This window comes from Salvelinus fontinalis, chromosome 1 (genome assembly GCF_029448725.1).
Source record: "Salvelinus fontinalis isolate EN_2023a chromosome 1, ASM2944872v1, whole genome shotgun sequence".
Taxonomy (NCBI): Eukaryota; Metazoa; Chordata; class Actinopteri; order Salmoniformes; family Salmonidae; genus Salvelinus; species Salvelinus fontinalis.
The window spans coordinates 81,017,437-81,039,048 of NC_074665.1; the positions used below are offsets into that span (position 1 = coordinate 81,017,437).

The 21,612-nt window shown below is 45.0% G+C and overlaps 1 protein-coding gene across 1 annotated transcript in view; it reads left to right on the forward strand.

The window, feature by feature from the left end:
- Positions 1 to 21,226, forward strand: part of LOC129862734 (ADP-ribose glycohydrolase MACROD2-like) — a 917,737-nt gene extending 896,511 nt beyond the window's left edge. The window contains exons 7-8 of the mRNA XM_055934653.1: positions 2,908 to 2,938; positions 21,048 to 21,226. Coding sequence (XP_055790628.1) covers positions 2,908 to 2,938; positions 21,048 to 21,211 — 195 coding nt within the window. The 3' untranslated portion in view covers positions 21,212 to 21,226. The remainder of the gene's footprint in view (positions 1 to 2,907; positions 2,939 to 21,047) is intronic.
- The last annotated feature ends 386 nt before the right edge of the window (positions 21,227 to 21,612 follow it).

The window sequence follows — 21,612 nt, forward strand, 5'->3', positions numbered from 1 at the left end:
ATGATGTTCTTTACCCCCCTGTGTGATTTAACGCCACTCTGTTCTAATGGCTTGTGGCTTGTGGGCATAGTAGAGGGAAACAGTACATACACTATATCTAAACTCAGCAAAAAAAGAAACGTCCTCTCACTGTCAACTGCGTTTATTTTCAGCAAACTTAACTTGTAGATATTTGTATGAACATAACAATATTCAACAACTGAGACATAAACTGAACAAGTTCCACAGACATGTGACTAACAGAAATTGAATAATGTGTCCCTGAACAAAGGGATGGTCAAAATCAAAAGTAACAGTCAGTATCTGGTGTGGCCACCAGCTGCATTAAGTACTGCAGTGAATCTTCTCCTCAAGGACTGCACAAGATTGGCCAGTTCTTGCTGTGAGATGTTACCACACTCTTCCACCAAGGCACTTGCAAGTTTGCCCGTAATGACAACAAGCTCAGTCCGATGATGCTGTGACACACTGCCCCAGACCATGACGGACCCTCCACCTCCAAATCGATCCCACTCCAGAGTACAGGCCTCAATGTATCGCTCATTCCTTCGACGATAAACGCGAATCCGACCATCACCCCTGGTGAGACAAAACCACGACTCGTCAGTGAAGAGCACTTTTTGCCAGTCCTGTCTGGTCCAGTGGCGGTGGGTTTGTGCCATAGGTAACGTTGTTGCCGGTGATGTCTTGTGAGGACCTGCCTTACAACAGGCCTACAAGCCCTCAGTCCAGCCTCTCTCAGCCTATTGCGGACAGTCTGAGCACTGATGGAGGGATTGTGCGTTCCTGGTGTAACTCGGGCAGTTGTTGTTGTCATTCTGTACCTTTCCCGCAGGTGTGATGTTCGGATGTACCGATCCTGTGCAGGTGTTGTTACACGTGGTCTGCCACTGCGAGGACGATCAGCTGTCCATCCTGTCTTCCTGTAGCACTGTCTTAGGCGTCTCACAGTACGGACATTGCAATGTATTGCTCTAGCCACCACTGCAGTCCTCATGCCTCCTTGCAGCATGCCTAAGGCACGTTCATGCAGATGAGCAGGGACCCTGGGCATCTTTCTTTTGGTGTTTTTCAGAGTCAGTAGAAAGGCATCTTTAGTGTCCTAAGTTTTCATAACTGTGACCTTAATTGCCTACCGTCTGTAAGCTGTTAGTTTCTTAACGACCGTTCCACTGGTGCATGTTCGTTAATTGTTTATGGTTCATTGAACAAGCATGGGAAACAGTGTTCAAACCCTTTACAATGAAGATCTGGGAAGTTATTTGGATTGTTATGATTTTTTTTTGAAAGACAGGGTCCTGAAAAGGGTCGTTTCTTTTTTTGCTGAGTTTATATGTGTATGTGGACACCCCTTTGAATTAGTGGATTCGGCTATTTCATGCACAGCTGTGGCTGACAGGTGTATAAAATCAAGCACACAGCCATGCAATCGCCGCCATTGGTCTCTGGAGTAGTGGAAACGCATTCTCTGGAGTGATGAATCACGCTTCACCATCTGGCAGTCTGACGGACAAATCTGGGTTTGGTAGATGCCAGGAGAGCACTACCTGCCCAAATGCATTTAAGGAGGAATGCTGGTCTGGGTCTGTTTTTCATGTTTCAGGCTATGCCCCTTAATTCCAGTGAAGGGAAGTCTTAATACTACAGCATACAATAACATTCTAGACTATTCTGTGCTTCCAACTTTATGGCAACAGTTGGGGAAGGCCCTTTCCTGTTTCAGCATGACAATTCCCCCGTGCACAAAGTGAGGTCCCTACAGGAATGGTTTGTCTAGATTGGTGTGGAAGAACTTGACTGGCCTGCACAGATCCCTAACCTCAACCCCATCGTACAACTTTGGGATGAATTGGAACACCGACTGCGAGCCAGGCCTAATTGCCCAATATCAGTGCCCGATCTCACTAATGCTCTTGTGGCTGAATGGAAGCATGTCCCCGCAGCAACGTTTGAAAAGCTAGTGGAAAGCCTTCCCAGAAGAGTAGACACTGTTATAACAGCAAAGGGAGGGACCAACTCCATATTAATGCCCATGATTTTGGAATGAGATGTTCGACAAGCAGATGTCCACATACTTTTGGTCATGTAGTGTATGTTCGTATACCTGAGAGTCTTATCTTTCAATGATGGGGGCATCATATTTTGCAGCTTAAACCATTCAAAAGATAGTGACATATCTGTTGGAAGAAAACAGAAACGGCTTTGTTTATTCCAACCGCATTTAGCAACTACCGGAGGTTACTGACAGAACCCCGGCTTTAAAAATCAAACGCACATTTTCTCTCGCAACCCCATTTTCAAATCAGACGACCACACATGGGGTCGCGCCGCTTAGTTTGGGAAACCCTATTAAAGTATACTGTAACTTATATTCTGCAAGATAATGATCCTGAAACATTAGGAGTGTATTATATAGAGGAGTGCCATGCAGTATTATTGGAATCACTACATGCCTGTGGTGGATTTCACCAGAACTATTTTTTTATAAATCACATGTAAGGTATGTTAGTGTCTGCTTCCAAAATGGTACCCTATTCCTTATATGGAGTTCTACTTCTTATCAGAGCCCATAGGGCTCTGGTCTAAAGTAGTGCACTATATAAAGGGAATATGGTGCCATTTGGGATACAGATTCAGTATGTTATGTTAGTGCTGTATTTAGTAGGAAATGAAAAGGAGCACAGAGTAGAACGGTTTCAAAGGCCACCAATTGAGAGCAATATTAAAGACAGTCAGTGAATAATAGAAACGGACACGTTTTATTTTACTACCTGCTGGCTTAGCTTTCTCTATCCCCATGCTAGAGAGATGGAAAATTACCAATACTTTTGCGTGCTTGGCGTTTTACAATGTACATTTTATAATGTGAACATGCACTGACCGTCATCTCTCTCTTTCTTTCCACAGGCCTTCCCATGTATATCCACAGGAATCTACGGTAAGGCTGTTCTTGTTATTTTCTATCTGTGTGTTACTGTATATCTTGGATGTGTATTTATGTGTTGTACATTTTCACTCGAACCTACTATTTCCTATCATTCTTATTATCCATTCAAAACAACCCCTATGGGAATGGCCGTACCCTCTTTGTATGACGTTTCATTCCACATAATTGCTGGTGACTGTGTGTCTCTGCAGTCTTCTGCCAATGACGGTCTGTCACACCACACCACTTCAACTCCTAGCGGAGGAGGTTTGTGAGAGAGAGGGATGGAAGGGTACTGAAGGAAGTTTGTGAGATTGAGGGGTGGGGGGGTAGAGGAGGAGGTTTGTGAGAGAGAGGGATGGGGGGTAAAGGAGGAGGTTTGTGAGAGAGAGAGGCTAGTGGAGGAGGTTTGTGAGAGAGAGGGGTAGAGGAGGAGGTTTGTGAGAGAGAGAGGGTAGAGGAGGAGGTTTGTGAGAGAGGGGGGTAGAGGAGGAGGTTTGTGAGAGAGGGTAGAGGAGGAGGTTTGTGAGAGAGGGTAGAGGAGGAGGTTTGTGAGAGAGAGGGATGGGGTAGAGGAGGAGGTTTGTGAGAGAGAGAGGGTAGAGGAGGAGGTTTGTGAGAGAGGGGGGTAGAGGAGGAGGTTTGTGAGAGAGAGGGATGGGGGTAGAGGAGGAGGTTTGTGAGAGAGGGGTTAGAGGAGGAGGTTTGTGAGAGAGAGGGATGGGGGGTAGAGGAGGAGGTTTGTGAGAGCGAGAGGGTAGAGGAGGAGGTTTGTGAGAGAGGGTAGAGGAGGAGGTTTGTGAGAGAGAGGGATGGGGGTAGAGGAGGAGGTTTGTGAGAGAGAGAGGGTAGAGGAGGAGGTTTGTGAGAGAGAGAGGGTAGAGGAGGAGGTTTGTGAAAGAGGGGGTAGAGGAGGAGGTTTGTGAGAGAGAGGGATGGAGAGAGGGGGGTAGAGGAGAAGGTTTGTGAGAGAGAGGGAGAGGAGGAGGCTTCAGAGGCAGTACAGTATGATGATGTAATCCTTCCCCCAGTACTAATCTCTTTCTATTTTTATTTTATTTATTTAACCTTTATTTAACTAGGTAAGTCAGTTAAGAACAAATTCTTATTTACAATGACGGCCTACACCGGCCAAACCCGGACGACACTGAGCTAATTGTGCACCGCCCTATGGGACTCCCAATCACGGCCGGTCGTGATACAGCCTGGATTTGAACCAGGGTGTCTGTAGTGACGCCTCTAGTACTGAGATGCAGTGCCTTAGACTGCTGCTCCAATCGGGAGCCCAGTTCTACTAACTGATCAGATGTTGACACGTTTACTGATGGATCTAGGCTTACTGTATTTGTTTACATTTGAGAGTATTATTAAGGTCAAGTCCTCTTTGTACGTTTTCTCATGAAAGGTGCAAAGGACTCTTTCTTTTCTTCCTCTAACTCTTCCTCTCACTTGGTCCCCTCACATACACACTGAGACACACTGAGACACACACAGACACGCATTGTAATGGAGTGTCTGTGTGTGACCCATTTACAGCGAAACAAATCCACAGCCCCCACAAAGTGACAGAGAGGAACGAGGGACCGAGTTGTCCAGGGCCTTAGCGGCTGGTGCCTCAGTGGTGGTGGAGAGGAAAAACAGGTTTGTCAGGACAGCTAAGGCTAATTGACACCCTCCCTCTCCTCCCTCACGCCCCCTTATTCCAGCAGGCTCCGTCACCGCTGACAGATGATTGGGAGAGCACGGGGTAGGGCGTCGCCAGGGGTGCACAGGGGCTACCTCTACGTCTACCTCAGACGACCATGCAGGAAGGAAGAAAAATGACTCCCGGCTCCGTGCTGACAGTCCAATCCCTCAGTCCGGCCCATTAGCCCCAGCAGAGATTCTGCAGCGGTCGGGCAGTGCACTGGTTAGCGTGTCGGCGTGCGGGTGAGGGAGGGAGAAAGGGACGGACGTACCACCCATAAACAAACTGGCACCCACCGTAGGGTTGTGAGGTCGCGAGGCATGATAGAGGTTATTAAGTGTTGGTCCTGTTCTCCCATCAATCATGGGCGGCTCCCGCCACACGACCAACCTGTGGTTCAAACGGATTATTCCTTCTGAAGAGCAGACACCTCTCAATGTCTTCACAACACCGACATAATCAAGAAATTCCTCACCTGAGGTGAAGGATTTAAACCTGCAGTATGTACAGTACAGTCTGGTATGAGAGACCTTGTAGAGGCCTAATTTCAGCTGGCACTGAGAGAGAGAGAACGCTTTAGAACAGCCTTGTAATGGGCTGCAGTATTGGAGGGTTTATGAGAGGCTTGAGATTATCAATCTTGGCACGGAGCGGAAGGAAGGTATACGTCCCAAATGGCACCCTATTCCGTTTATAGTGCACTACTTTTTACCAGGGCCCTATATAAAGGGAATAGAGTCCCATTTGGGATACAACATCCAAGGTCTAGCTAGCACCATGTCAAGCCATAGATGGGAGCATTAGGTCTCACATTTACCTGACAGATTGAGCCATACTGTCACGTTCCTGACCTGTTTTCCTTTGTTATGTATTTGTTTTAGTTTGGTCAGGGCGTGAGTGTTGGGTGGGCAGTCTATGTTTTCTATTTCTATGTGGGGTTTTGTGTTCGGCCTGGTATGATTCTCAATTAGAGACAGGTGTGTATCGTTTGTCTCTGATTGAGAGTCATACTAAGGCAGCCAGGGTTTCACTGGTGTTTTGTGGGTGTTTGTTCTTGTGTCAGCGTTTGGGCCACACAGGACTGTTGCAGGTTAGTCACGTTTGTTGTTTTGTTCATTTGTAGTGTTTTGTTGGTTTGCCATTAAATCATGAATACCTCCTACTCCGCATCTTGGTCCGATCCATGCTCCTCCTCGTCTGAGGAGGAGAACTACATTGACAACCTTTACACATACCCTGGGATTCAGAACCCTATCAGACCAATCAGCCTTCTAAACACCAAAACACCTGCTTCCAAAACACCTGCTTCTACACCTCTTCTGAACACACCCCTACCTGTTAGACCTGGGTTCAAATAGTATTCAGAATCATGTCAAATACTTTATCTGGGCTTGAGTGAGTTTGCATGGCGCAATGAAACCAATAGAATAGTCTTAAATGTGCAAACCCCACCCACTTGGCATTCGAAGGAAGCTAAGCAAACATTCAATGAATTGAAAACATTTTGATAATATTTGAAAGCGTATGTACCTTTGACACCCTATTGCCTATATAGTGCACTTCTTTTGACCTGAGACCTATGGGGAATAGGGTGCCATTTGGGACGAGAACGAGGTCTGGTAGTCCGTGTTTATTCATCCCTCCTCCTCGTCCGTCTCTGAAGGATTTAAAAGGATATTGTTGACAAAGGGGTTTTACAGTGACTGGTGGTTGTCTGAGATATGTGGCTATGTGTAATCCCCAGAGGTTCTATTTGCCTCCCAAATGGCACCCTATTCCCTACATAGTGCACTACTTTTGACCGGAGTCCACTAGGGTCACAGCCACATATCACAGACAACCACCAAAAGTAGTGCTCTATGTAGGGAATAGGGTGCCATTTGGGCCGCAGCCTATGTCTGTATAGCCACACCATAATCCACCCAGGCTCTGTGGGTGTGATGTCCAGTGTGTCCAGACAGACACCTTGAGCCCAGTGTGGTCTCCAGCTCAGAGAGTCAGAGAGGGTCAGAGAGGGTTAGAGAGGGTCAGAGAGGGTCAGAGAGGGTTAGAGAGGGTCAGAGAGGGTTAGAAAGGGTCAGAGAGGGTTAGAGAGGGTCAGAGTAGCTAACAGTTTTCACCCAGCCGACGAACGCTGAGCTTTCTCAGCGTTCATGCACGCACACACAAACACAATCCTTCTAACTCCCTCCAACTCCGGTCAGGATTAGCACACACCAACACACAAACACACACATACACTCCTCCCTCTTAACCCCTCCATATCTGGTCAAGATCCTCCCCTCACATAATGCCTACTGCTCCTCCTTTCTGCAACTCTCCTTTAAATCATGGGGATTTACATTAGGGAGCTAAGCTTGGGGAGGGAGTGTTAAAGGTACACTGGGAGGATGTGCTGTATCAGTGGGTAACAGAGAACTAGGGCCCACTCCCTATTCCCTATACTGTATACAGATGTAAGATCTTCATTTGAGCCAGTTTGCTACATCAGGAAAATAATGCTTCAGCAACAGGAAAGAGTGGTGGACAGTTTTCAAGAGTGTGACCGTGGTGGACTCCGAAAGAGGTGCCGGTTTAGATTATAGGCACAACTGTCCCAGGGCCGTGGTTAGGGACAGAAATTACCCGGGCTCCTGGTTAGGGACAGGAGCTGGTCTATTAGGAATTGATCTAACTAACAACTTGTGTTGTTTGTCAAGCTGACCCTGTGAATATGACAGATAATGAGTAAGCGTTAGAAACACCTATTAAAAATCAAAGTCTGCCAGTGTTGGTTGCACAGACACAAAGAATAAAAGTTGACCCACCCAGTGAACGGCATGCAGATGTATTTAGCAGTGTTTAAGCTGATTCGCCTTATTGTGTTTCGAAATATCTAATGTGTGCGTCTGGGTGCATTAAAAACAAAGTCTGCCAGAAAGAAGGTTGTACAGACACAACATCAAACACATAAAACTTAGAGCAGGGATGAGACTTCAAATGACAACTTTCATTTCAGTGAGAAGAGAATGTCAGAGCCTCTCATTATGGATGTAAACAAAGAAGAGATTGGATTCATGCTTCCTGATTTGGATGCTCAACAGAATACACTGCAGCCTGGTCCCAGATCTGTTCATATTTGGAGTGACTTATTTGGATGTTAAACACAAGATACTATAGACAGGTCCCAGATCTGTTGATATTTGGTGTGACAATGACCTTTTATAAATCCTTAACTAATTTCTCTGGTTAAATAACGAGTCTCCCTGAGATTTCTTTGATCAACACAGATTATGAGTTATCTAGTCTATCTAGCTATCTAGTCCCAAGTCTGTTTGTGCTGTATATACACTGGGTATGTGTAACGATAGTCTATATCGTCCTCCTCATCGGACGAGGAGAGGCGAGAAGGATCGGACCAATATGCAGAGTGGTTGGTTTCCATGGTAATTTAATAACACGAAAACAAATATGCGATACAAAATAACAAAATGAAACTACCGTGACAGTCCCGTGTGGCGAAACACTAACAAGGAACAAACACCCAACATAGAAAACAACACATAGACAACCCACCCAACTCACGCCCTGACCATACTAAATAAATACAAAACAAGGGAAAACAGGTCAGGAACGTGTCAGTATGTGTGCGTAGCCCTGTTTCTTTGTGTTCTTGAACGTAGCCCTGTTTCTTTGTGTTCTGGAACGTAGCCCTGTTTGTTTGTGTTCTGGAACGTAGCCCTGTTTCTTTGTGTTCTGGAACATAGCCATGTTTCTTTGTGTTCTTGAACGTAGCCCTGTTTCTTTGTGTTCTGGAACATAGCCCTGTTTCTTTGTGTTCTTGAACGTAGCCCTGTTTCTTTGTGTTCTGGAACGTAGCCCTGTTTCTTTGTGTTCTGGAACGTAGCCCTGTTTCTTTGTGTTCTTGAACGTAGCCCTGTTTCTTTGTGTTCTGGAACGTAGCCCTGTTTGTTTGTGTTCTGGAACGTAGCCCTGTTTCTTTGTGTTCTGGAACGTAACCCTGTTTCTTTGTGTTCTTGAATGTAGCCCTGTTTCTTTGTGCTCTTGAACGTAGCCCTGTTTCTTTGTGTTCTTGAACGTAGCCCTGTTTCTTTGTGTTCTGGAACAAAGCCCTGTTTCTTTGTGTTCTTGAACGTAGCCCTGTTTCTTTGTGTTCTGGAACGTAGCCCTGTTTCTTTGTGTTCTTGAACGTAGCCCTGTTTCTTTGTGTTCTGGAACGTAGCCCTGTTTCTTTGTGTTCTTGAACGTAGCCCTGTTTCTTTGTGTTCTTGAACGTAGCTCTGTCTTTCATTTTTGCTCATTGATTTCACCTGTATTAGTTACTCACCTGGTCTCATCAGCTCCTTATTTAGTTCAGTTCATTCTGTTTGTGCCTTTGTGGGGTATGTTCGTTGTGACTCTACTAAGCCTTTTCCTAGCTCGTTTGGAAGAACCAGTTATAGCCTTCAGTCCTAGTTTTGATTCACCTGCCGGTTTGCCTATGTGTGTATGACCATTGCCTGCTTGTGACACAACACCTAAGGAATTTGAACAATGTAATATGACTGGACAGAATATAAAACCCTGTATGGTTCTTCAAAAGGATCTACAAAGAACCTTTGAGATTAAGAAAGGTTCTTTATAGAACCATTCTCCATAAAGGTTATATTAAGAACCATAAAAAAAGGGTCTATATAGCCCCAATGTTGTAACCATAGCAGAACCCTTTTTTGGTGCTATCTGGAACCTTTTCTTTATAGCACCATACAGTTTCCATTTAGAACCTTATGAGGATGGGTCTTTAACCATCATAAAGGGTTCTATATAGCACTAAAAAGGGTTATGCTATGGTTTCAAGCCAACTAACCCTGATCTGGTACTATTTAGAATCCTTTCTGTGTGTGTGTAAACCGCAGCCTTGTTGGATGTAGCTGTGGCTATAGCAGGAAGTGACTCTGGACGTGTTGACATCACTGGTTGGCTGTATTAGGTGTGTAATATACAACTATTGGCTAGTAGCCATCTTGACCAATATACTCTTAGAAAAAAAGGTGCTAAGTAGAACCATACAGGGTTATTCTGCTTGTCCACATGTCCCTTTTTGGTGCTGGGAACCCTTTGCATAGGGTTCTATCTAGAACCCTCTATGAAGGGTTCTACTGAGAATGCTTTTGTCCTTGGATGGTTCTTCCTAGAATCCTCTATGAACGGTTCCACCAGCCTTTTTAAATGTTATTATTTATGACAATACATTACATATTTCATACGGCCTTTTCTTAGGGCCTTGTTATACCCTAAAGCCGTCCGCATGCTTCCCAGCTGAAACAGTTCGGAAGAGTTTATGCATATATTATGCGACATTTTGTGACATTATTTTTCCGGCTGTTCGGGCACAATATTTTTTCTCCAGGCCAGCTCCTTCGCCCGTGATTGGTCAACCGTAGGGATTCTTCAATAAAGTATTTTTTGTCATTCAACGAGAGACGACTCGTTTTCATGCACATTTCATGCACTTAGTTAAATGTAAAATTGTGCAACTAAGATCTCCTTGTCAAAAACATCAACATTAATGACAGATTTCTTCGATTATTTCTGACTGTTTTGAGAAAGTACACTGGCTACGGCGTCACAAACAGTACTATTGCCCCTTTTCTCTCATTTTTCAACCGAAGGTCTTTTAAGGAAGTATGCGCTAGAGGTCGACCGATTATGATTTTTCAACGCCGATACCGATACCGATTATTGGAGGTCCAAGAAAAGCCAATACGGATTAAACGGCTGATTTATATATATATATATATATATATATATATATATATATATATATATATATATGTATATGTGTGTGTGTGTAATAATGACATTTACAACAATACTGAATGAACAATGAACACTTTTGTTTTAAGTTAATATAATACATAAATAAAATCACCTTTGTCTCAAATAAATAATGAAACATGTTCAGTTTGGTTTAAATAATGCAAAAACACAGCGTTGTAGAAGGAAGTAAAAGTGCAATGTGTGTCATGTAAAAAAGCTAACATTTAAGTTCCTTGCTCAGAACATGAGAACATATGAAACCTGGTGGTTCAATATTCCCAGTTCTTCAATATTCCCAGTAAAGAAGTTTTAGGTTGTAGTTATTATAGGAATTATGGCGCGTCGACTATTTCTCTCTATACCATTTGTATTTCATATTCCTTTGACTATTGGATGTTCTTATATATTGCCAGCCTAATCTCTGGAGTTGACAGGCTTGAAGTCATAATATTATTTCACATCCAAAGAACCCTTCTTGCCTTTCAAAGAACCCTTCTTGCCTTTCAAAGAACCCTTCTTGACTTCCAAAGAACCCTTCTTGACTTTCAAAAAACCCTTCTTGCCTTTCAAAGAACCCTTCTTGACTTCCAAAGAACCCTTCTTGCCTTTCAAAGAACCCTTCTTGACTTCCAAAGAACCCTTCTTGCCTTTCAAAGAACCCTTCTTGCCTTTCAAAGAACCCTTCTTGACTTCCAAAGAACCCTTCTTGCCTTTCAAAGAACCCTTCTTGACTTCCAAAGAACCCTTCTTGACTTCCAAAGAACCCTTCTTGCCTTTCAAAGAACCCTTCTTGCCTTTCAAAGAACCCTTCTTGACTTCCAAAGAACCCTTCTTGACTTCCAAAGAACCCTTCTTGCCTTTCAAAGAACCCTTCTTGCCTCTCAAAGAATCCTTCTTGACTTCCAAAGAACCCTTCTTGACTTCCAAAGAACCCTTCTTGACTTCCAAAGAACCCTTCTTGCCTTCCAAAGAATCATCAAAGAATGCTTTCTTCCATCTTCTGATCAAAACAGTTCTTGGTAGAACCCTATCCTTCCGCAAAGAACCCTTTTGAAACCCTTTTTTCTAAGAGTGTAGAATAGTGTAGAATAGTGTACCACATGGCCTGAATGGTGAAGTACACATAAACTATGCCAAATATAGTTGTTATGATGTACAGTATATAGTGCTATTTCGTTATTTTATTTAACTTAGGGCTGCATGTTGGAGCTCAGAGCCTAAGATTTTCACTGTACCCTGCAATCACACCTGCAACCCTGTACATGTGACTATTAAACACTGAATCTGAATCTTAAAATCTCTGAATCTTAAAATCTCTGAATCTCTGATTCTGAATCTCTGAATTTGAATCTGACCAGATAAACACAGTAACAAATCAAATCAAACTTTATTAGTCACATGCGCCGAATACAACAAGTGTAGACTGAACCATGAAATGCTTACAAGCCCTTAACCAACCGTGCAGTTCAAGAAAGAATAAAGAAAATATTTACCAGATAAACTAAAGTAAAAAATAATGAAAAGTAACACAATAAAATAACAATAACGAGGCTATATACAGGGGGTACTGATACCAACAAGGCTAGTAGTAGAGTATAGACAATGAATGAGGCATGTATACACATACAGGTACATAGTAGTAAGGGCTGTTAATATACAGACATATATATAACAACTGAACCCTGGTGGAGAACAGAAGTTTACAGAGGTTGTCTCTACTGTCCTTCCTGGGAATCAATCAAATGTATCAATCAAATGTATTTATAAAGCCCTTCTTACATCAGCTGATGTCACAAAGTGGTGTACAGAAACCCAGCCTAAAACCCCAAACAGCAAGCAATGCAGGTGTAGAAGCACGGTGGCTAGGAAAAACTCCCCAGAAAGGCCAGAACCTAGGAAGAAACCTAGAGAGGAACCAGGCTATGAGGGGTGGCCAGTCCTCTTCTGGCTGTGCCGGGTGGAGATTATAACAGAACATGAACCAAGATGTTCAAATGTTCATAGATGACCAGCAGGGTCAAATAATAATAACAACTAAAGCACCAGCAGGAATGGGGGTCTGTTACCGCCAGCAGGTAGAGCCTGTTATTGGCTAGCCTTGCCCAGGTAACTAAGTTCCCTGGCAACCTGGTACCTAACACAGAGGTGTGAAGTGGCCTCTACCACTGGACAATGGAGTCAGGCTGAGGCAGGGCATTGTAGCCTACCTCAGCAGAAAAGGCTACAGTGTGTGTGTCTCCCCCCAGGGCCAGAGGGAGGGTTGAAGAGAGAGGGTTTTCTACAATGTGGATTATAATTCATGGATATTTTTTGTAGTGGTTGATGCAGTTTTTGTAAGGGAAAATCATGTCTGAAATTTCAAAGTGGAAATTACAAACTTCAGAAGCTTTTTTAACCTCAAATACAAATGATCAAATTAAGATCCTACATCTGTGGTGCAATACTTTTGACCAGTGCCCTATGGGATTCCCTATGGGTCTTGGTCAAAAGTAGTGTACTACATACGGAATAGGGTGCCATTTGGAATGTAGGCCCTATACTCAGAGGGAGCAGGGGGAGTCTTCTAGCCCATTTGACAGAGTTACACGGTGTGCTTTGTACTCTACACTAGCCTTATTCTACTCCAACGCTACGGATGATAAACCAAATGTAAAAATACCTCACTCCCTCTTCACTCCTCACCCAGAGGACAATATCTTTAGCTACTTTGAAAAGTAAAACTTTTCTTTGTTACGTATCACTCAGTCGCAGCGAGCACAGATGTTTTGAATAGGAGAGGAATAAAATGTCACCCGTGTTTAATTTGATCATTTTGGACACGAGTGTGTCATCAACTTCTTGGAATGTTTCCAAGGTCATCTAAGGAGACTGCTCTCTCTCGTTTCTCTCTCCACACCTTTCTTCACCTCATCGTCCTCTCTCTCGCTAGCTCTCTCTTTCTCTCGCCTCGACCACCTCTACCTCCCTCTCTCTCTCTTTTGATCTTTCTATTTTTTGCCCTCTCACAACCCGACTGCCCTCTCTCTTTCTCTCTTAACTCTACCTTACCCTCTCTCTCTTCTCTCTATATTTTCTCTCCTTCCGTGGTCTGATAAGTCGGTCATGGTCACAGCCCTGCCCTGTGTGTCCCTGTGTCCCTGTGTCCCTGGCTGTGCTGCCTGCTTTAGTAGTGGAGCTCTGGGGCATTTGACACCTGGTGGCGTCTGGAGTCTTGTCCCTGTCCTAGGTGGCTGGGCTGCTGCTCTGTCCTCTAGTGGGGTTGGTCTAGTAGTATGTCGATTTTAGAGGGAAAGTTTTTCTCTGTGGTATAGGTCGTAATCCTGACTTTATTTCGACCATGATTTCTCCTTATTCTATTATCCAGAACTAGTGAAAACACACTGCAGAGTATTAGAATGACAGTGAACACAGTATATTTATTTCATATCAGGTTATATGGTGTATTTCTGATAGGTATTAGACCGGCCATAATTCAACTTAAGGGAACTCAAATATGGTCATACTAGATTGGTTTTCAATTTGTTCTACGGAATTCTCTGACCCAATTCATTAAAATATACAAACAACATGGTTATTGATGAGTAAATGAAAGGGGAAAGTAATTAAATTATCCAGAAAAGGTATACAGAGTTATCTTATCGATTACTGCAACAGAGGACGTTGATTACAGCAAAAGCCTTGTATGGAATACTGTGAAACAGGACTCAATTTGATTTGGTTTACAGAATACATGGGGGAGGGAGAGAGAGAGAAAGGGAGAGAGATGAGAGCGAGAATACAGAGAAACAAACCGCTGTTCTTCACACCTCTGAGGTTTTCACTTTATTTTATTAGAGAATTGAATCATGTCGAACAATGTTGCTTATCAAATTCACCATCGATTGAGGCAACCATTTTAGCTGCCCTATTTATTGATGGAGCAACAAAAACATTGTGGATCAAACGAGATTGTCAGTGTGCCTAAGCTTATTTAATGTCAGGGTTAGGGTTATTTGGGTTAGAGTGCCACAGGGATATGAGGTTCTGAGACAAAATGAGCAATATTATCTAACCGTTTCCTATCATCCTCGGTCACTGAGCCTACATGGAAACAGTCATGTAATGGACGTTACTGTATGTACTACGTTAATATTATGTAATCACACCCTTTAGTCCACGTGCCACAGACTCTGCTGTGCTCTGTCCTCTCTCTCTCTCTCCCTCTCTCTGTTTTCCTCTCTTCTTGCTCCATTTGCTGTGTGGAGGGTTCAGCTAAACCTAATCTGTCAGAGCGAGGAGGGAGGGGGGGAGGGAGGGAGGGAGGGAGCGAGGGAGGGAGGGAGGGAGGAAGGAAGGGAGGGAGGGAGGGCTGGCTGGCGTAGGGGCTAAGCGTCAAGCGGAGTGATGACTGGGCCCTCCAGGACACCCTGCTCCTCACCTGTCTTCTGCTCTCCTCTCCCCCTCTCTCCCCCCTCTCTGTATTCCCAGTCTTAACACTGGGAATACAGTGGGCTCTGGGAGATTTGTCTTAGTGAGACACTGCTGATGGGATCTGTGTATAACAGGCAGCCCAGTGCTGGGTCTCTGATGAGGACTCAGGTGGCGCAGTGTTATTTCTGCTGAAGGCACAGCCTACTTTATCAACCCAACACACCACTGCACAGCATACACCAGAGAGCGGGATGGAGGGTAGGGAGAGGCAAAGAGAGAGAGAAAGAGAGAGAGAGTGATTGTGTGAGAGAGAGGGGGGAAAGCGAGAGAGAGAGACCAAGTGAGAAAGAAAGGAAGTACAAGTGTTTATTCACTTTTTTTGATATTTACAAGTTGTGTACTAAGGTTTGAAGAGCCTGGCATTTCGACTGTATTCATTGTTAGTTGATTTGTAGGAGGCAGTCATTTTGAATGGTCTTGTTATGTAAAATGAAACGACTGTAGCATCACACCATTGCGGAGCTGTGGAGCTATAGAGAGCTCTGCTGGCAGTGGAGAGAAATAGAGAGCGGGAGGTAGGGAGGGAGGGAAACATTTTATTTTTGTGTCTGTTTGGAGTACATAGACATGCTAGTCCAGGCTGGGGAGAAGGGGTGTGGAGGGTGGCAGGGTGATGTTGTGAGGGGAGAGGAGGGGAGACAGGGGAGGAGGTGGGATGTTGTGAGGAGGGAGAGGGAGGGGACAGCAGGAAAATGTTGAGAGGCAAGGAAGAGCAGAGGCAAGGTGAGTCGGGGTGAGGAAAGACATTTTGTGCAGAAGAGAGGAGGCAGGGGGATGTTGTTGTGAGGGAGACGAATGATCATAGAACGCTCTAAAAGCACTACGACTGCTGCTGTTGACCTTGGGCGTCTGTGTGTGTGTGCTCTCTCCCTCTCTCTTCGTGCTTCTCTTGCTCGATCTCGATTGCTCTTCTCTCACTCTCTTTTTCTCTCTTTCTCTCTTTATATGCCTCTCTCGATCTCTCTCTTTCGGCCTTTCTTGATATATTTCTCTACCTCCCTCTTCCTCTTTTCTCTCCCTCCGTCACTCTCTCCAGACCTTCTTTTCCCTTCTCTATCTCTCTCTCTCCCTTCATCACTCTCTCCACACCCTCTCTATCTCTCTCTCGCTCCCTCCATCACTCTCTTCAGACCCTCTATCTCTCCCTCTACCTCCACCACCCTCTCCAGACCCTCCCTCCCCCTCTCTATCTATCTCTCCCTCCATCATTCTCTCCAGACCCTACTATATGATTAATAGCAATGACGTTCAAATCGATAGTGGATTTGTAGAAACGGCGCTAAATAGATTAAATGTACTGGCAGCCATCCACTCGCTACTTTTGGCCAGTGCAGCACAATATTTATGATTAAGACATAATAGTTATTCTCAACACCACCAACTACCATAGCTCTGTGTTGCTCAAACGGTAGAGTGTTGGTAGAGAGAAGAGAGAGAAAGAGTGAGAGAAAGAGAGAGAATGGAAAAAGAGAGAGAGAGATACAGAGAGGATATGAGAAAAGAGGAAGGAAGGAGAGAAGAGAAGAGGAGAGGAGACTTACAGACAGACGGGCTTCCTGCCTCCTAACATCAATATTTATTTATGTGTTTATTTGCTTAGTCCTGTTGTGTGCTTTTCACAAGCTGCTGTTTATATCCCACGATAGTTGTCATCTTTCTCATCTATTTACGCATCTGTGTGGGTGTGAGTGTGCTTGTGAGTGTGAATCTGTGATATGTGTGACTTTTCATTTGGGGAAATCAGCTGATGTAAACTTCACAGAATGAGAAGGGAGGGGTTAACAACAGCGTCAGTGTTTACCGTACAGATAGAATTAGGTGATCTGTGAAAGGCATCGGAAGCCTTCAGAATATGGTTGTTAGATAAAGGGTAGTGATTGTAAGCAAGCGGTTTAGTAGCAGTTCACTACAGACTGAACTACAGATAGAAAGACTGGAACCTCTCAGGCCTGCTAGTATTCGGCTCACATTCCCATCCTACCCTCTCTCTCCCTCCGTCACCTCCTCCCTCTCCCTCCTCCTCATCCATCCCCATTTTCCACGACCTAGAGTTTACATTGCAGAGCTCAGCTGTCCCTTGCTATACCCTGCTATTCCCAGCTTCTCAGCAGAACTAAGCCAGTACTGTCAAAGATGGAGAGACAGAGAGGATAGGAAGGGAAGAAGAACGATAGAAGGGAGGAAGGGGCCCTCCCAAGTGGTGCAGCGGTCTAAGGCACTGCATCGCAGTGCTAGAGGCGTCACTACAGATTCGTGTTCGATCCCGGGCTGTATCGCACCCGGCTGCGACTGGGAGACCCATGAGGCAGCGCACAATTGGCCCAGCGTTGTCCGGGTTAGGGGAGGGTTTGGCTGGCCGGGATGTCCTTGTCCCAATGCGCTCTAGCGCTCCTGTGGCGGGCCGGGCACATGCATGCAGACCCTGTCGCTAGTTGTACAGTGTTTCCTCCAACACATTGGTGCGGCTGGCTTCCGGGTTAAGCGAGCAGTGTGTCAAGAACCAGTGCGGCTTGGCAGGGTCCTGTTTTGGAGGACACATGGCTCTCGACCTTCGCCTCTCCCGAGTCTATACGGGAGTTGCAGTGATGGGGCAAGACTGTAACTACCAATTAGATATCACGAAATTGGGGAGAAAAGGGGGTAAAAAGTAGTACAATAAAAAAAAGAAGGAACATTGCTGTAGGGACTTGCTTCCATTCAGCCACAAGAGCATTAGTGAGGTCGGGCACTGATGTTGGGTGATTAGGCCTGGCTTCCCGTCTGCGTTCCAATTCATCCCAAAGGTGTTCGATGAAGTTGAGGTCAGGGCTCTGTGCAGGCCAGTCAAGTTGTTCCACACCGAATCGTCTAGAATGTCATTGTATGCTGTAGCGTTAAGATTTCCCTTCACTGGAACTAAGGGGCCTAGCCCGAACCATGAAAAACAGCCCCAGACCATTATTCCTCCTCCACTAAACTTTACAGTTGGCACTATGCATTGGGCAGGTAGTGATCTCCTAGCATCTGCCAAACCCAGAAGAGTCTGTTAGACTGCCAGGTGAAGTGTGATTTATCACTCCATAGAACGTGTTTCTATTGCTCCAATGATGATGGCAAGCTTTACACCACTCCAGCCAATGCTTGGCATTGCACATAGTGATCTTAGGCTTGTGTGCGGCTGCTGTGCCATGGAAACCCATTTCATGAAGCTCCCAACGAACAGTTCTTGTGCTGACGTTGCTTGAAGAGGCAGTTTGGAACGTGGTAGTGAGTGTTGACACGTTTTTTACGCACTGCGCGCTTCAGCACTAAGCCGTCCCGTTCTGTGAGCTTGTGTGACCTACCACTTTGCGGCTGAGCCGTTGTTGCTACCAGACATTACCACTTCACAATAACAGCACTTACAGTTGACCGGGATAGCTCTAGCAGGGCAGAGATTTGACAAACTGACTGGTTGGAAAGGTGGCATCCTATGACGGTGCCACGTTGAAATTCACTGACTTCTTCAGTAAGGCCATTCTACTGTCAGTGTTTGTCTATGGAGATTGCATGGCTGTGTGCTCATTTTTATACACCTGTCAGAAATGAGTTTGGCTGAAATAGCCGAATCCACTAATTTGAAGGGGTGTCCACATACTTATGTATATATAGTGTAAATATAAAGAGAGAAAAATATATGTGGTTGAAAATGCCTCTATCCAACCTGTCTAGTCCACTTACCCGTGAGTCACAAATTGCTCTGTGCTGAAAGATCATGACAGGCGGTATAGAGACAGGTAAATAGACTGCTCTACCCACCCACTCTCTTACTTACATCTGGGTCAAAGGTCAAGAGTCAGAGGTTGTTACTTCCTTACTTGGGATTCACAAATTGTTCTTAAAGATTGTGACAGCAGGTAGTTTCAGAGTTAGGAAGAAAGAAAAAAAATAAAGAAAATAAAAACTTTGAGACCTTGGGCTGCACACCCACTCTTTTACTTTCATCTGGGTCAAAGGTCAAGAGTCAAAGGTTGTTACTGCCTGTATTTATTAGAGGTTGTTACAGTGTCATGACTCAGGGTCGTGGTCAGAGGCTGAAACGATTTGATAGAGGTCGGTTCTGTTATTGTGCTTTCCGGTATTGCTAGGCCAGTGGGATTCAACCGGTGTGCAGCGGTACACTGCTGTGCCTTGAGGAACTTTCCTCTGTCACCAACAATTGTAACACTCAAGTATGAACATGAATTGAATGAGCGAGGATGAACACACGTTAATAACATGTGTTTTTGTGCGACCTCACTAAATTCCTTATCAAATAAAAAAATACCTATTACATATCTGTTAGGGAAATAATGTCAAATCGAGGCTAGCCTTTTTTCTATAGTTATTATCATGAAATAGTCTACCATCCAAAATATGTTGTCATGTTAAACTATATACAATTGCAAAACATTTGCTTGAAAAAAGCTAAACAAATCCTAGGGCCCCCAAACGAACAAAATGTACCTTTCGGTGGTGCATTTACCGCATTGAAGAACTTTTGTCACAGAAAATAGCTGATTTTCAGTATGGATCCAGTACGGTAACCAACAGCTGACTGAGAGCAACCGGCACTTCATATGCCGCCAGACAATGTTACAATCAGCTCCAATCCAGTAGAGAGAGTCAGCCCTCCCTCCAACCTTCCTTTTGCCTTGTTAAAAATGTATCCAGTCCTGGATCGATACGTTGTGTTAACACAGAGGATGCTGTTTATGTTCTGGCATAGCAGGGGTGATTAATAAGGACGTTAGCTGCTGTAGATTCAGCGACCTGTACCGCCCCACACACACACACAGTCACGATCACGCACACGCCAATGAACCCCCACCACACACACACACACACACACACAGTCACGATCACGCACACGCTAATGAACACCCCCCCCCCCCCCCCCCCCACACACACACACACACACACACACACACACACACACACACTCACGATCATGATCACGATCCCGCACACGCTAATGAAAACCCCCCCACACACAGTCACATGCTAATGAAAATGCACACACGTTTACATTGTACATTTTTGTTATTCAGAGACACTCTTACCCAGCGAGACATACAGCTCATCTTAAGACAGCTAGGTGAGACGACCACATATCTCAGTCATAGTAAGTACCATTTTCCTCTCAAGTAGCTATCAGCAAAGTCAGTGCTAGAAGGAATAAGTCAAGGCTGAGTGTTAGTTGTGGAATTATTGAAGATACTCTTTAAAGAGGTAGGGTGTCCTAGGACTCTGCTGTCCTAGCGTCTGGGCTTGTTCCACCATTGGGGGTTGCCAGGAAAGAGAAGAGCTTTGACTGAGCTGAGCGGGAGCAGACCACCCACAGGGGTGGGACGTCCAAGAGACCAGAGGTGGAAGAAAGGAGTGCTCGGGTTGGGGTGTAGGGTTCGAGCTTAGCCTGAAGGTAGGGAGGGGCAGTTCCTCTTGCTGCTCCGTAGGGAAGTACCATGGTCTTGTAGTGGATGTGAGCTTCGACTGGAAGCCAGTACAGTGTGCGGAGGAGTGGGATGACATGGGAGAACTTGGGAAGGTTGAACACCAGGTGAGCTGTGGCGTTCTGGATAAGTTGCAGGGGTTTGATGGCACAAGCGGGGAGGCCTGCCAACAGAGAGTTGCAGTAGTCCAGACCGGAGATGACGTGCCTGCATTAGAACCGAGGTTCTACACGTACACACACACACATGCTTACAATAACGCACACGATCACACTCTCACACACATGCACGCTCACAACACACACCCACTACCACGCTGATCAATACGTCATTAGTGCTGGCAGAGAGAGTGTCTGCCTTGTCTGCCTCCACTATCATTATCACCTCAGTGTAATTTGTTATGGCTATATTCTCCATTGTTGTGAGATTTACAGATCCATTATCACGTCCCTGTGTGTGATCCTTCACACTGTCCTCTATTCCCTCGACCACTGTATTTCTCACACACAGCAGTGTTTAGTTTTTATACTTGTGTGTGCATGCGTGAGCGTAAGCTTGAGCTCAGTTGTGCTCATGCGTGCATTAATACGTGATCATGTGTGCATACCAAATTGTTGCTTCCTGGCTGTCTGTCTGTCTGTTAATAGTAACTTAGCTAACTCTGTCTTTCTGTCTCTGTCTCTCTGTCTCTTGTGCTCTCTCTCGCTCTCTCTAGGTTTCCCCAACGAGCCCGCGGCAAATATTGCCTTGGAGACAGTAAAGAGCTGGGTCAAGGAGAACCATGACAAGGTAGGACCTAGCTGGATTACTGTCTCAGACTTACTGTCTCTCCTACACACACTCTGTCTTCTCCTACTCTCTGGACAGGCTCTGAGCTGAGCAGGCCTAACTGGCATTAGAGTGCCGTCTCTAAGCCTGGGTGAAGTTCTACTGCTGGGCTGAAATCCACTCAGTTGTGCGATCATGTGTCTCTTATTTTCTCATGTGTTGGCCTAGTCTTTTGGCCTGTGTTCCAATATCCCCACTAGCTCACTACTACTTAGAATACATGACCAATACATTACTAAGTGGTATTCCAGTATGGATATATGCTAGTATGGACATTGGAACTCAGCTTTAGGGTTGAGATGGATTCACAGTGAAGGTAAACTGACCCTGTAGAGACTGGCCAGCAGGAGAGATAACTGGTACTACTGCAGGCAGGTCATTTGTGATACAAGTCAGCAATCGACGTCCATCCATGTCTGAGAACGTCGGGAGATGACGTGGAAGCCGGCCAC